This window comes from Saccopteryx bilineata, chromosome 7 (genome assembly GCF_036850765.1).
Source record: "Saccopteryx bilineata isolate mSacBil1 chromosome 7, mSacBil1_pri_phased_curated, whole genome shotgun sequence".
NCBI classification, from domain to species: Eukaryota; Metazoa; Chordata; class Mammalia; order Chiroptera; family Emballonuridae; genus Saccopteryx; species Saccopteryx bilineata.
In genome coordinates, this window is record NC_089496.1 from 77,153,772 (window position 1) to 77,169,849 (window position 16,078).

General features: G+C 39.1%; 1 protein-coding gene across 5 annotated transcripts in view; it reads left to right on the forward strand.

The window, feature by feature from the left end:
• The first annotated feature begins 430 nt into the window (after positions 1 to 430).
• The window catches only part of KIF20B (kinesin family member 20B), a 73,031-nt gene continuing 57,383 nt past the window's right edge, over positions 431 to 16,078 (forward strand). For 4 of the 5 annotated variants that reach the window (XM_066239381.1, XM_066239384.1, XM_066239383.1 and 1 more), the window contains exons 1-7: positions 431 to 527; positions 4,525 to 4,672; positions 11,579 to 11,665; positions 11,772 to 11,888; positions 12,335 to 12,473; positions 13,025 to 13,209; positions 15,651 to 15,684. In XM_066239381.1, the coding sequence (XP_066095478.1) occupies positions 4,526 to 4,672; positions 11,579 to 11,665; positions 11,772 to 11,888; positions 12,335 to 12,473; positions 13,025 to 13,209; positions 15,651 to 15,684 (709 nt within the window). In that variant the 5' untranslated portion in view covers positions 431 to 527; position 4,525. Of the gene's footprint in view, positions 528 to 653; positions 775 to 4,524; positions 4,673 to 11,578; positions 11,666 to 11,771; positions 11,889 to 12,334; positions 12,474 to 13,024; positions 13,210 to 15,650; positions 15,685 to 16,078 lie in introns of those variants that run through there. The other variant, XM_066239382.1, reaches the window with a different exon arrangement.

Genomic DNA, 16,078 nt, shown 5'->3' on the forward strand with positions numbered 1-16,078 from the left:
GCCGGCGGAGCTCCTTCTAAGCGACTCTGAACGCGGAGCTGGGTTTGGTCCACAGGGCCAGGGCCATTCCTTCACCCGTCCTTAGAGGAGTCGTGACTAAGTGTGGTAGCAGAGGCCTCACCTCAGGGCCTTCGTCAGATCTTTAAGGTCTCCAGAGTCGTATCTGAGATCTGCGTCCCTACGAACAGAGAGTGGCACATACCGCAGCCAGTAGGAAGCGCCGTAACCCGCGTGGGGCGTCCAGTACGGCGGGAAGCTCCACCCCTCTGCACACCGTCCTCGTCCCCCATCAGTCCCTTCTTCCATTGGTCGCCCGGCGTTCCGAGGCCCGCCCCCATATTTGAAAACGTTTTCCGGGAGCGGGTGGGGAGCCTGCGGCACTTCTGGACGTCATTCCGGAAGCCCCGCCCACTCCCAGCGTTCAGTGCGCTGTCCTGGCCGCCATTGTTTGAATTTGAAAACAAACGCTTCGCGGAGGTGCTCGCTTGTCAAGCAGAATATTCTATATTAGATGAGGAATTACGGAGGTGAGTGTGGGAGGAACGAGGCGGGTGACTGTGCACATAGCAGCCCTGAGGCGGGGAAACGGCTTTGGCTGTGTAAGCACCTTCTTAAGGGGCTCGTATCGCCCACGAGGTTACTCTTAGGAACTGCGTTGCGGAGTGATGGAGACTGCTAGGGCACCTGGTGCGCGATGAAAGGTTGAGCCATACTATTGATATTTGGGCTAGGTGTAAATTTCGTCTCCATCACTTGTTAATTGAGTGACACAAGGTAACGTGTTTAATTTTTCTCTCAGTTACTTAGTTGTTAAGTGTGTGTGTGGGACCATAATAATAATACCTACTCTTCTGATTCTTGTAAACGTAAAATGACACCATGTAACATTGTTAGAAAAAGTGCGGGTAAATGGTAGGCAGTAAGTGTTTGCAGTCATTAATATTGTCATTGTTGCTGCTGTTATTGTTTTTGAGGCATAGGACTCTATTGCTTACCCTATTTTCCCGAGTCCCCGAGGTGAGCACTTTGCTTGGCAGGTGACATCGCCTCCTTTGCTGGGGAACACTCTTGTGGTTCTCTGTGCATTTATATTCAGGCTGCTGCCCGTGCCTGGGGCATGTGCTTTTTTAGGCTTTGCAATGCCAAGCGGAAGAGTCTGTGTGTGGTGGGTGCAATTACTGTTTTCTGTCATTCGGCAGGTTAGGTTTCCCCGTTCTCATTCAGTGATTCTTGCCTGGCACAACCCTCTAATATTCTTTGCTGAAGGACTAATTGACACAGTTCATGGCCTTAAGTAATCCTTGCTTAAGGTGATCAAATTTATGTTTGTTTTTATTTTTAAAATAAGGTAGCATTTTACCTAGAAGCGGCACAGCAATGTATAATTTTATTGGATATCTAAGACCCAAAACTTGGAAGTTGGGAAATAATATAAAGGTCTCATCATTTAATTATGAGACTTTTTTTTTTTTTTTTTTTTGGATTTTTCAGAAGCCAGAAACGGGGAGGCAGTCTGACAGACTCCTGCATGCGCCCCACCGAGATCCACCCGGCATGCCCACCAGGGGGCGGTGCCCTGCCCATCTGGGGCATCGCTCTGCCTCAATCAGAGCCATTCTAGCGCCTGAGGCAGAAGCCACAGAGCCATCCTCAGCACCCGGGCCAACTTTGCTCCAATGGAGCCTTGGCTGCGGGAGGGGAAGAGAGAGACAGAGAGGAAGGAAAGGGGGAGGGGTGGAGAAGCAGATGGGCGCTTCTCCTGTGTGCCCTGGCCGGGAATCGAACCCAGGACCCCCGCACGCTAGGCTGACGCTCTACCACTGAGCCAACCGGCCAGGGCCAATTATGAGACTTTTTAAAAAAAATTTTTTTATTTTTTCGAAGCTGGAAACGGGGAGGCAGTCAGACAGACTCCCGCATGTGCCCGACCGGGATCCACCCAGCATGCCCACCAGGGGGCGATGCTCTGCCCATCTTGGGGTGTGGCTCTGCCGCAATCAGAGCCGTTGCAGTGCCTGAGGCAGAGGCCACAGAGCCATCCTCAGCGCCCGGGCCATCTTTGCTCTAATGGAGCCCTGGCTGCGGGAGGGGAGGAGAGAGACAGAGAGGAAGGAGAGGTGGAGGGGTGGAGAAGCAGATGGTTGCTTCTCCTGTGTGCCCTGGCCGGGAATTGAACCCGGGTCCCCCGCACGCCAGGCCGACGCTCCACCACTGAGCCAACGGGCCAGGGCCATGAGACTTTTTTTGAGGCTATATTTTATTGATAACATTCAGAAACCTCATTCAGTAGCAAGCCTTTTGTTTTTTGTTTTCACTAATCTTCAACCATGGAATTTCCTGGAGCAAAGATACTCAGTTTCTTAGTCATGGCAACAGCCTTCTGAAATGAGAAATGAGGTCTTGAACTCTGCTGTTGCTAAAGATATCAGGACAACAGTAGAACCAATTTATTAGGATTTTATTATTATTTAAGTCACTATATAGGGAGTTTTTATTATTCCTACATCTCTGAATTTGTTTTATAGGGGATACACAAGTATAAAACAAGGTCCTTGCCCTCAAGAAATTTCTAGTCAAGCCACCTGAGTATAAGTTAACTAAAAATACAGGAAGTGATAATACATCTCAACAGTTTTATAATTAAGAGACAGTTTATTCATTGAAAACCTAGGATATGGACAAGTACAATCTACTATAGCCTTAGTTTTTAAAGGTGGTATAAGTAGTTTTTTAATTCAAGAGTTTTATAAAAGATTTAGCAATACATTTTTGGGCAAAAAAAGTTATCGAAGGCAAGGAATGAAGCTTACCTTCCAGTTTCCTGAGCATTTCCTTATAATCTGAGTTATGAAATGTCAAGTGAGTAATGTTTTTGCAAGTGGTTCCCCTATGTTCTAAATCAGTGGTTATATTTTACTCTGTTAGATATTCTTTTCTTAATTCTCACACATAAATTGCATGTTTGAAATATTCTATCAAACTATACTTAAGTGGTTTCCCTATTTTCATTACATCATTGATTATACAATAAAAACAAAAAATAAATATTAAATTTGTTTAATTTTATGGTTGCTTGATTTTCTAGTTTACAGGTCCTTTTCGAAGGTAAATGTATAATTTCCTTAGTCTTTGCAGTTTAGAAAAAAAGAAAAAAAATAACAACCTTGTATTAACTTGTGGGGTTTCAGGGCATAGCAAGCAAAAAGATAGGACCACAAAGTGGCAGGAAGACCAAAAAGCTTTATTGGGGTAGCACTTTCACAGGATTGCATGCAAGAGAAGTATCCACAGCATGAAACCTTCCAGAGAAGAGAGTGAAGGGCCACCACATAGAAGGGAAAGAAGATAGGGAACTGAGGGGGTGAGAGGTGGGGGGAGGGGAATCACAGAGGAGGCTTAGGTGTCTAAGTGATGCTCAGTAGCACAGCATGGAGTTCCTGAGCCAGAACTGGAAAGGGCGGCAGTGACTTGGGGTCTTTATGGTTATGTGGCTAGCAGATGTTGGATGCAGTATCGTGGGATGTGCAAAAGCAGGCTCCAAGTGGTTAAAAATAATCTTTCTGAACTATATTAAAAGCAAATGGATGTGCAAAAATTTCAGTTTGGCACCTCAGTGGGTTTTTGACCTAACTTTCACGACCTGCTGTGGAGAAGAAAACAACAGGGTTGTATACAGCGGCCATGTTTGACTCCTTTATGTAACACTGTGGATGCCCATTACTATCCTGAGCCAGGACTGTGGTTTGGGGGTCAGTGTTCTGGGTATTTCATAATATTGTCAAAGAAGAACAGGGAGCTCTCTTTTTGTTCCCTGGTATTATGTACCTAGTAGATTCTTAAGTAAATGTTTGAGTGTTAATTTTTTTTTAGTTTACCTCTGAATTTAAGTTTAGTGACTTGATGTTTCATTTAGTTGTAATAGTTTACTAATGCATTATTCCATATTGATCTTTAGTTGATAAGACCTATGATATGTCAGGTACTGTTTTGAATATATTCACATACTTTTATTTATTTTTTTCACTTGCATTATTTGGAAGAATTCAATTGGATATAATTGTTCAGGTAACCAACTCCTAAATGTTAAAACACTGCAAAGTTTGTATGTAACATTCTTCAGAGGATACTAAATACATAACAAATACACCAAGTTATAATGCGCTTCACCTTTACTTTTTGATTTCTGAGAGGATTTCAGGCAGAAATAGAAATGTTTTCTGTTGGCTTACTTTATGGATTGCCTTTACTTATGAAATCTCTTGATGAATTACGGTATTTATAGGTTGGATCATATGAACAGTAGTGCTAGACTCTGTCCAGTTGTTTTTGATTCAGAATCTGTAAATAATTTGATCCCTTGTCTTTTCCATGGGTCATCATGCTTGAAGCAGTCTAATGTGTTCCTTCTCTGGAAATTTAGTTGTATGGGGGGAATTATTGGGCTGGACTCAGACTTTTTAAACTCCATAGTTTTAAATGCTGATTTATTAAGAATGTCTAAAGAAGTTACTGTTTTTCTTGCAGAATGGAATCGAATTTAAATCCAGACGGTGTGCCTAGACCATCATATGTTTTTAGTGCTGACCCAGTTGCAAGGCTGTCAGAAGTAAATTTTGACAGTGTCAAGCTCGATCTCTCTCGTGAATTTTCCTTAGTTGCTTCAAGCACTGAGGTAAGTACAAGAAAACTATGTTGATTATGAGTGAGTTGAAATGTGTGTGGTGCACGTATACTACTTGCAGACAGGTATGACTAGAGCAGAACTTTGCAAAGTTTTGGCTTTAAGGTAGCCTAAAGGGGACCAAAGTTTTGCCATCTCAAGATGAGCCTTTTAGGATATTGATTTTAAATTAGTTATTGAGAAACAGATGAGCCTGACTAGATGGTGACGCAGTGGATGGAGCATTGACCTGGGACACTAGGACCCAGGTTCAAAACCCCAGGGTCACTGGTTGAGTGCGGGCTCACTGGCTTGAGTGTGAGATCACAGACATGACCCCATGGTCGCTAGAGTGAGCACAAGGTCACTTGCCCTAGGCATATATGAGAAAGCAGTCAATGAACAACTAAGGTGATGCGTCTGTCTTTCTCTCCTTCTCTTTGTCTCTTGCTTAAAAAAAAAAGAAAAGAAACAGATGGGCCCCGGCTTATTGTGCAGGGATAGAATGTCCTCGGGAAGTGCCGAGCTCACTGGGTTGACCCTGGGGTCACTGGCTTAACCCCGGAGATTGCCAGTTGAGCCTCAGTCAGGGCTCGTATGAGAAGCAATTAGTGGCACAGTTAAGTGGAACAGTGAGTTGATGCCCTTCTCTCTCTCTCTCTCTCTCTCTTTCTCTTTCTATCTCTCAAAAAAAAAAATAGAAAGAAAGAAAAAAAATGATTCAAAAAGAACCTCTGACCCTCCCCCTTTTCTGCCTGATGTGGCTGGAAAGACTTGTTTTATGAAGGGAATCTTAGCATGTCCACCTTAAGGATTTTCACCTCAGCCTACGTAATTTAAATTAAGTGTGCTAGATAGGAAGGACTCAAGCAGGGGCCTGTTAGTACCCCCACCCCAGTTATTTCAGGGTTACCTGGCAGGAATTTGTTTGCGTGTGTTATGCTCTTTCGCCTGTTTCCCCTCTGAAATCCCTCCCCTCCCTGCACTGCCCAGTGCCCCTGAGGTTTTCATACTCTATGGACCTTCAGGTGTACATTCATATTACAAACTTTGCACATTTTTCTCCTGTCAGTTTGTCTCTGTTAATTTGACTTTTAGCCCACTTAGAAGAACTTAGAAGGTGGGAAGAAAATTATTTTTGTTTTTAGCCTCACGCTTCTTATCATGGTGCCTTTTCAGCTGATAGGTCCAAACAACTTAATAACTACTTATGACCCAGTTTAGTGACCATTAAAAAAAATTAACAAGTAAAAAGAAAACAATTTAACATTATTCTTCAGTTACAACATTACTTACTAATGGGATATGTATGCCTATTAGGCACTGTGTAGTTTTCTCAAGCTTTGGAATCAGAGTAGACATTGCTACCTTCATATCCTGTGTCTCATTGTTTTGGGGTTGTACATGCTTTTTATCACAGCAGCCAATGAAAAGTCCAGCTTCACAAAGTTAAGACATCAAAATAAATAGTGTGATCTAATATTGAGACTGAAATATGAGCTAATAATATAGTTCATGGTATTCAAGATATGTCAGGTATTATTGTTATTGTCTCAAAAATGTAAAATACTTCACTATGAACCTAGGAATTGCAGGTTCTAGTTTTTTTTTTTTTTAAATACAGATTTTTAAAAGTTAAAATAAAATTCAGTAGTATTTAAGAAGTAAAAGTTTGCCTGACCAGGTGGTGGCGCAGTGGATAGAGCGTCGGACTGGGACACAGAGGATCCAGGTTCGAAACCCCTTGGTTGCCAGCTTGAGCGCGGGCTCATCTGGTTTGAGCAAAAGCTCACCAGCTTGAGTTCAATGTCGCTGGCTTGAGCAAAGGGTCACTTGCTCTGCTGTAGCCCTCTGATCAAGGCACATATGAGAAATCAGTCAATGAACAGCTAAGGAACTGCAACGAAAGAATTGATGTTTCTCATCTCTCTCCCTTCCTGTCTGTCCCTATCTGTCCCTCTGACTCTCTCTGTCTCTGCCACACACACACACAAAAAAGAAGTATTTATAAAAGTTCTTCCACCACCCTGCCCACTATCAGTATAATGTTTGCTTTGTGTCTTTGTAGACTTTTCTGATTCAATCCATTTATATTCTGTTTGTTACCTTTTAGGTTGTTAATTTTGATGGTTTGAGAGATGGACTAACCCAGTTTATAAAGAACAGTGAAAGAGGAAAGGGGAGTATAGGGAACATAGATAAAAGAATAGTTTTTATTTAATACCAACATGTGTCAGGCTTTCACTTTGGCTCATTTAATCATAAAGGAAAGAAAAAAAATAGCAAGGGTTGGTTAAGTGTTTCTTGGTCTATAATGGAATCATATTTATGTAGGCTTTTGTGTAGATTTCTTTTCCTTAACTCATGGGTTGATAAATAATGGTCTTTTTCTGTATTGCCTATTTTTGTAGTGCTTACAAGCTAAGAATGGTTTTTACATTTTTGTTTTTTTAAATTCTTATTTTTTAAAAGATTTCATTTATTGATTTTACAGAAAGGGGAGGTTGGGAGCGAGAATTCATCAACTCCTAGTTGGTGCTTCACTGTAGCTGTACAGCGGTTGCTTATTGCTTATGCCTGACCGGGCAAGCCCAGGGATTCTAACCAGTGACCTCAGCATTCCAGGTGGACACTTTATCCACTGTGCCACCACAGGTCAGGTGGTTTTACATTTTAAATGGTTGAAGAAAAATCAAAAGAAGAGTAATGTTTTATGACATGTGAAAATTATGTGAAATCAAACTCACTATCCATAAATAGCCATATTCATTGGTTTATTTATTTTCTAGGTCTGCTTTTGCATTATAATAGTTGTAGCAGTGATTGTAGGGTTTGTAGAGCCTAAGATAGTAACTGGCAGGTTCTTAACAGAAAAATTTGCTGCCTGCTGTTGGGAATATAAAAAATTATTACTACCTTGGAGAAGTTTGGTAATTTCTTGAAAATGATCCAGACATTTCACTCTTAGGTATTTACCAAGGGGGGGGGGGAATACATGTGTATACAAAGATTTGTACACAGAAATTCATAGGAGCTTTGTTTGTAATGGCCAAACACCTATAAACACAAATGTCCATCAGCAAGTGAATGGATAAACAAATTGTGGAATGTCTATACCATGGACAATGAAAAGAAATGACCTTCCTTTACACATAGCGTGCATAAGACTCAAAATAATTATGCTGAGTGTGTGAGAGTTCTAGTTCTCCATATCCTCACCAACACTTGATATAGTCAATCTATTTACTTATTAAATAAATTATTAAATAAATAACTTATTTTATTTACCTTTTTTAGAGTGGTTTTATATTCACAGCCAAATCGAATAGAAGATAGAGATTTCTCATCTACTTTCTGCCTCATACATGCATAACCTCCCTCTTAGTAACATCCCCCACCAGAATGGCACATTTGTTACCTATTTTGACACATCATTATCACCCCAAGACCTAGTTTACATTACTGTTCACTATTGATGTACGTTCTATAGATTTTGACAAATGTATAATGACATGTATAAACTATTATGGTATATAGAGGATTTTTTTTTTAAATTTTTATTTTTTACAGAGACAGAATCAGAGAGAGGGATAGACAGGGACAGACAGACAGATTGATGAGAAGCATCAATCATTAGTTTTTTGTTGCGCGTTGCGACACCTTAGTTGTTCATTAATTGCTTTCTCATGTGTGCCTTGACCGCGGGCCTTCAGCAGACCAAGTAACCCCGAGTAACTGGCTCAAGCCAGTGACCTTGGGTCCAGGCTGGTGAGCTTTTGCTCAAACCAGATGAGTCAGTACTCAAGCTGGCAACCTCGGGGTCTCGAACCTGGGTCCTCGGCATCCCATTCTGACGCTCTGTCCACTGCGCCACCACCTGGTCAGGCTATAGAGGATTTTTACTGCCCTAAAAATTCTTTGCGACGCATGATTTGGGCCTGCTATGCTCCGTGTCAGCCATATGCAGCCGGCATATTTAACAAATTTCCTCCTTCAATAAAACTTCCAAATTCAAAAAAAAAAAAAAATTCTTTGCTTTGCCTTTTCATTTCCTCCCACCCCCACCAATCACTGATCTTTTAACTGTCTTTATAATTTTGCCTCTATATTTTTCCTTTTCAATTTTATGCAGGCTATTCTGGGTAGTCTTTTATTTTTAGCCATTTAGATAGGTATGTTTTGGTATCAAATTGGTATTTCCATTTATCTAATAACTGATGATACTGAATATGTTTTCATGTGATATCACCCATTTGTATATCTCCTTTGGTGATATTTGAATCTTTTGCCCATTTAAGAATATTGGGTTGTTTTCTTATTATTGAATTTAAGCGTTCTTTGTATACTGCTCTCAAAATCAGGGGATCAGGGAACTTGCAGATACTTCAGTACTTTCAGCCTTTTGTATAGTGCCTTTTCACCAATGAAATAAAAGTTGGTTTTGCATCTCATTTGCATAATCTAGCAACTTTCTTTGACTTGTTTGCTTTTCTGATTTTCCTGTTAATAAAAAAAAAACACCTGGCCCTGGCCGGTTGGCTCAGTGGTAGAGCGTCGGCCTGGTGTGCAGGGGTCCCGGGTTCGATTCCCGGCCAGGGCACACAGGAGAAGCGCCCATCTGCTTCTCCACCCCACCCTTCTCCTTCCTCTCTGTCTCTCTCTTCCCCTCCTGCAGCCAAGGCTCCATTGGAGCAAAGTTGGCCCAGGCGCTGAGGATGGCTCTATGGCCTCTGCCTCAGGCGCTAAAATGGCTCTGGTTGCAACACAGCAGCGCCCCAGATGGGCAGAGCATCGCCCCCTGGTGGGCATGCTGGGTGGATCCCGGTCGGGCACATGCGGGAGTCTGTCTGACTGCCTCCCCGTTTCCAACTTCAGAAAAATACAAAAAAACCCAAACAAACAAAACCCAAATGCTTTTTAAAAATCGCTTTATATATTCATTTTGAAATATCCCCTAAGCAGGGGTCCCCAAACTTTTCACACAGGGGGCCAGTTCACTGTCCCTCAGACCATTGGAGGGCTCCCACATACAGTGCTCCTCTTAATGACCACCAATGAGAGAGTTGCCCCTTCTGGAAGTGCGGCGAGAGCTGGATAAATGGCCTTAGGGGGCTAAATTGTGGCCCGCGGGCCTTAGTTTGGGGACGCCTGCTAATGTTTGTGAGCAGTACATTTTCCAGATAAAGCTGTTTATCAGATATATCGTTTGTAAATATTTTCTCTCAGTCTGTGGTTTGTCTCCATCCCTTTGAGTTTATTGAAGAGCAGAAGTTTTTAATTTTGATGAAGTCCATTTTGTCAGTTTGTTCTATTAGGGATTGTGCTTTAGAGGCATATCTAAGAAATCTTTGCCTAATTCAAGACTACAAAGATTCTTCTATATTTTCTTTTAGAAGTTTTACAGTTTTATTTATTTATTTATTTATTTATTTAGTGTTTTTCTGACATTGGAAATGGGGAGGCAGTCAGACAGACTCCCGCATGCGCCCGACCGGGATCCACCTGGCATGCCCACTACTAGGGGGTGATGCTCTGCCCTTACGGGGAGTTGCTCTGTTGCAACCAGAGCCATTCTAGCGCCTGAGGCAGAGGCCAAGGAGCCATTCTCAGCACCCGGGCCAACCTTGGTCCAATGGAGCCTTGGCTTCGGGACGGGAAGAGAGAGACAGAGAGGAAGGAGAGGGGGAGGGGTGGAGAAGCAGATGAGCGCTTCTCCTGTGTGCCCTGGCCAGGAATCGAACCCGGGACTTATGCACGCCAGGCCGACGCTCTACCACTGAGCCAAACGGCCAGGGCCCTGAGTTGTGTTTTTTAAGTGATTGTTTCCTTTATGCTTTTTTTGTTTTTTGAATTTTTCCATTTGAGAATTTGAGAGAGAACATAGGAGAGAGACAGGAGAGAGAGGGTAAGGGAAAAGGAAAGAGAGAGAGAAGCATCAACTCATTACAGTTAGTTCCATTTGTTATTCCATTTAGTTGTGCACTCATTGGTTGTTTTTCATATATGCCTTGACTGGGATTGAACCCGTAACCTTGGCTTGCCAGGATGATGCTCTCTATCTACTGATCAACTTGGCCAGGGCCCTTTTACTTTTAATTTATTTTTATTTTTATTTTTTTTAATTTATTTATTTTTTACAGAGAGCGTCAGAGAGAGGGACAGACAGGAACAGAGAGAGATGAGAAGCATCAATCATTAGTTTTTCATTGCGCATTGCAACACCTTAGTTGTTCATTGATTGCTTTCTCATATGTGCCTTGACCGCGGGCCTTCAGCAGACCGAGTAACCCCTTGCTTGAGCCAGCGACCTTGAGTTCAAGCTGGTGGGCTTTTGCTCAAACCAACGAGCCCGTGCTCAAGCTGGCGACCTCGGGTCTGGAACCTGGGTCCTCTGCATCCCAGTCCGACGCTCTCTCCACTTCGCCACTGCCTGGTCAGGCCCTTTTTACTTTTTAAAGTAATTTAAAACATTTCTTTAAAATTATTCTGAAAAATGAACTAAGAAATTAGTAAAAAGAATTCTGGGTAGCAAAAATAATCTAAATGCATGATGGAATTTATCATTTGGGTTAATAGACTATTCTAGTTATTTGTGATTTATTCTAGAATTCTATGTTTTAGTGACTTAGAGCTCTGTTATTAGTATTTAGTTAGAAAAATTAGAATTTTATGGACAAAGGCTTATTGTAAACGTCAAGTATAAATATAGAAGGTAGGGGAAATTTTGTGGTATTTTTTGAAATAAAACATTTGTTTTTCTTTATATATAGAAAAGGGTTAAAAACAAAAGAATTACTGCATAAAGATTCTGTATAATCTCAGATTGTTATGTAACAATTAATGACTTTAAAGAAGGATGATCTCTGACAAGCCACATTTCATATTTTTTAAATAAAATTATTTTGTTCTTCATTTTAGGCAAACAGTTTGGAATCTAAAGATTATCTCCAGGTTTGTCTTCGAATAAGACCATTTAGCCAGTCAGAAAAAGAACATGAATCTGAGGTTTGTGTTAAAATTAATTGGGTTTTAACATTATACCTCATTAAATGGGTAAAATAGAATTGTTTTTATTTATTGTGGGATGATTTTATATATTTGTTTGTTCCAGGGCTGTGTTTCTGTGCTGGATTCGCAGTCTGTTCTGCTGAAAGATCCTCAAAGTGTCTTTGCTCGGTTAAGTGAGAAAAACTCTGGGCAGATGACACAGAAATTTAGTTTCTCTAAGGTAAATAAATACTCATGTGAAAGTGAAGATTTTTCTTTTAAGGAAAAGAGACTTGTCTTAGGCTAAGTTTTACATAACTATAAATATATAATTATACACATTTTGTGCTTATGGAACTTAAATCTTAGGCACTAGTGTTTTTTTCTCAAAGATAGGACTCATTTTAGGTCTGTGAATATATACTAGAAGTGAATAAATCACAGTTGACTTGTTAAATTTCCTTTAAGAAATGCTTTTTCCAGAGTTTAGATGAAACATGTTTGGCTGGGTCGGATTTCTATCTTGAGAGAGTAGGTAAACTATCAAATATATTTTTTGGATTTGGGGATATGTCACCTATTTTAAGAATGAATCTTATAAAGTGGTTAAAACTTTTAAACATGAGAGATAAGTTAGAACTCATTGTGCATATTAAGTTGATTTACTTTCAAAAAATGCTTATTTAGGTTTTTGGTCCAGAAACTACACAGAAGGAATTCTTCCAAGGTTGCATTATGCAGCCAGTAAAAGACTTTTTGAAAGGACAGAGTCGACTGATTTTTACTTATGGGCTAACCAATTCAGGAAAAACATACACGTTTCAAGGTAACTTGTTTTATTTTGGCTGGAAAGGAAAAGTGAAGCACTAATATTCACTCATGTAATTATGTTTCTTACATGTAATTATGTTTCTATTACTTAGTGCATTTGCTCCATTTTTAATAGTAAAAGCATAATGAATGTGTACTCTTGATGGCTTTTAGTTCAGATTGATTTAAACTACTTTACCTATGTAAGAGAATTAGATGATAAAAATTCAGAAAAACGATTGATGTTAACATAGTGTATTAAGCTAGGGTGACCAGGGAAACACTTTATATTTCATTTTACTTTTATATTTTGTGATTCTGGGTGATTGCAAATCTGTGGCCTGATCTGAATGTAAAAATTTCAGGCTTTGCATCAGAATAATAGTTGCTAAAATATCTATCATACAGTGAAGACCAAAGTGACACACTTGAGTAATTTTTCCGTTTCTCTCACTTTTGTCTTAGCTGTTTCCTTGCATATGGTGTGGTATAAAAGGGGCCTTGGTAGTCCAGAGTCGTCTCTGCTTTCTAATTCTGAGGGAGGTAAAACAAAAAATCTTCTTACAGGCACAGAAGAAAATAGTGGCATCCTGCCTCGAACTTTGAATGTATTATTTGATAGTCTTCAGGAAAGACTGTATACAAAAATGAACATTAAACCACATAGATCCAGAGAATATTTACGGTTATCACGAGACCAAGAGAAAGAAGAAATTGCTAGCAAAAGTGCATTGCTTCGGCAAGTTAAAGAGGTATGGAAGTATTTTAGTATGTAAAATATAGTATATGTAAATTATGACCTGTTACGAGCTTTTTAGTTTTTTACAGTCTATATTGGAATGTTTATGGTGGTAGATGTCTTTTTGAGAAGAGTATTAAGTGTGTTTGAAGACATCCTTATTTTATATTGAACAAACAGTTGAAATGTTTAAACAAAATATATGTAAATAGTTCTGAAATAATTTTTGGTTATAGAAACAGCATTGTACTTACAATGTGATGATTTTTTTTTTTGACAGTCAGAGAGAGGGACAGAGAGGGACAGACAGGAAGGGAGAGAGATGAGAAGCATCAATTCTTCGATGCGGCTCCTTAGTTGTTCATTGATTGCTTTCTCATATGTGCATTGATGGGAGGTCAGGGGACTGCAGCAGACCGAGTGACCCCTTGCTCAAGCCAGCTACCTTGGGCTCAAATCAGCAACCTTGGCTTTAAACCAGGACCCTGCACTCAAGGTGGTGAGCCCGTGCTCAAGCCGGTGACCTTGGGTTTTGAACCTAGGTCCTCCGCGTCCCAGTCCAACGCTCTATCCACTGTGCCACCACCTGGTCAGGCACTATGTAATGATTTTAAAAATTATTTTTAATTATAAAAATTATATTGCCTGAGTTGTGGTGGCGCAGTGGATAAAGCGTTGACCTAGAACACTGAGGTCGCCAGTTCAAAACCCTGGGCTTGCCTGGTCAAGGCACATGTGGGAGTTGATGCTTCTTGTTCCTCCCCCCTTTTCTCTCTCTCTCTCTCTCTCTTTCCTCTCTAAAATGAATAAATTAAAATAATATATAAATTCATAAAATCTAAACAAGAGAATATGAAAAATAAAATGTGAAACTTTCTTATAATTCTATTTCAGAAGAAAAATCTACCACTAACAGATTAGAGAGTATCCTTTGTGATCTTTTTCTCTATATCACAATCTATACACCAAACTTGTACACACACACACACACACACACACACAAATACAATCATATGTATTGTAGTTGCATATATCTTTTATGTAGGATATAGTCTTTTTAAAACAAAAATGAGATTTTTCTATACATATATTCTATAACTTGCTTATTTAACACATTTTAAGTCATTTACTACCTTAATTTATGTATCTCTTATCTGTTAGATTGTTTTTACTTTTTTTTTCCTCCTCTTCCTTCTGATTTAATGTTTTCAGACATCCTATTCAAGATTATTAAAAACTATTAACAGTTTTTATAATATTTTCAAAATATGGTGGGGATTTTCTTTTTTAAAACATTTAGAAATCAGGGTTTCAAGGTAATAAAACATTACTGATTAATGGAGTTTAGAGTTCATGACTACGGTCTCTGAAAGTGAAATAGTATTTTAACAGAAATTATCGAGATTGGTAATAATTTCATAAATAATTTATAGAGAAAATTAGTTATTAATAATGAAAACCATTTTTCTATGTTATCTATTTAAGACAAAATATGATTTGCCTATGAAATTTAAAATGTTAAGAAAAGAGGTATTCATTTTCATACATTGATTATAAAATTCTAGAAAGCAATTTGACAGTACTGTTAAGAGTGAGAAGTTAAGTCTGACCAGGTGGTGGGGCAGCGGATAGAGCGTTGGACTGGGACGCAGATGATCCAGGTTCGAAATCCTGAGGTCACCGGTTTGAGCGTGGGCTCATCTGGTTTGAGCAAAGCTCACCAGCTTGGATCCAAGGTCACTGGTTTGAACAAGGGGTCACTCAGTCTGCTGTAGCACCCTGGTCAAGGTACATATGAGAAAGCAGTCAATGACCAAACAACTAAGGTGCCACAATGAAGAACTGATTCTTCTCATGTCTCTCCCTTCCTGTCTGCCTGTCTCTGTCTGTCCCTCTCTTTGTCTCTGTCACCAAAAAAAAAAGGGGGGGAAGTTAAAAATTTTAAGTATCTTCTACCAAGTAAGATTTAGGAATATATCCTAAGGAAATAATTAGCATATGGGAGAAAAAACAATATGTTAAGATATTTATCTCAGTAATATTTTTAATGCAAACCCTTATTAGCAGTCTAAATGTGCAATAGATTAATTAAGTAATTTCATATTTATTCATATAACTGAATGTTACAAATTTTTAATTATAAAGAGAAAAAGCTTACAGTGTAATAAGTGTGGAGAAAGGAATAGATGGGAATATATTGAAATATTTATAATAAATACCTCTGAGTGACAGAAATTATCTATAATGATCTTCTTTTTAATATTCTTTTGTAGTTTCCCACATTTCCTTTTTGAGAATGTGTTATTTAACTAGGAAATAAGTAATCAATGTCATTGAATTGAGTAGATGAAAGGTTGTGATTTGGTTGTTGACTTCATTTGGATAGGTAATTAATGTACTGGTTATTTAATTTTAACTGACATGGTTTTTAACTTCTAAAAAAATCTTTTTTAGGTTGTTATGCAAAATGACAGTTATACTCTTTACGGTAAGGTTTCCTTTCTCAACTTTAAAATGTTGATTATATGAAATATATTTGAAAAACTTAATTTTTGAAAAACTTGTGATATAATTTCTTCAATGATAAACTTGAAAAATGGTATGAAATATCAGTTACTATAAAGTTTTATTTGGATTTAATATCACAGAAACTCATTGCACTGGTTTTAACTGTCATGTTGAATCCAAGGGAGAAACTTTTATTTTTGTCCTTTACATTTAATTTCATTTTAGTTCATTAGTATATTTTCCAAAAAAAAAAAAATGAGGAAGCCACATTTTGGTTAATACAAATATTGTTTACATCTGCTTTGTTCCAAAAAGCATTTAATATTGCTGGTCAGAAGATTTAAGGATACTTAATATTTTATGTGTAGGATTCT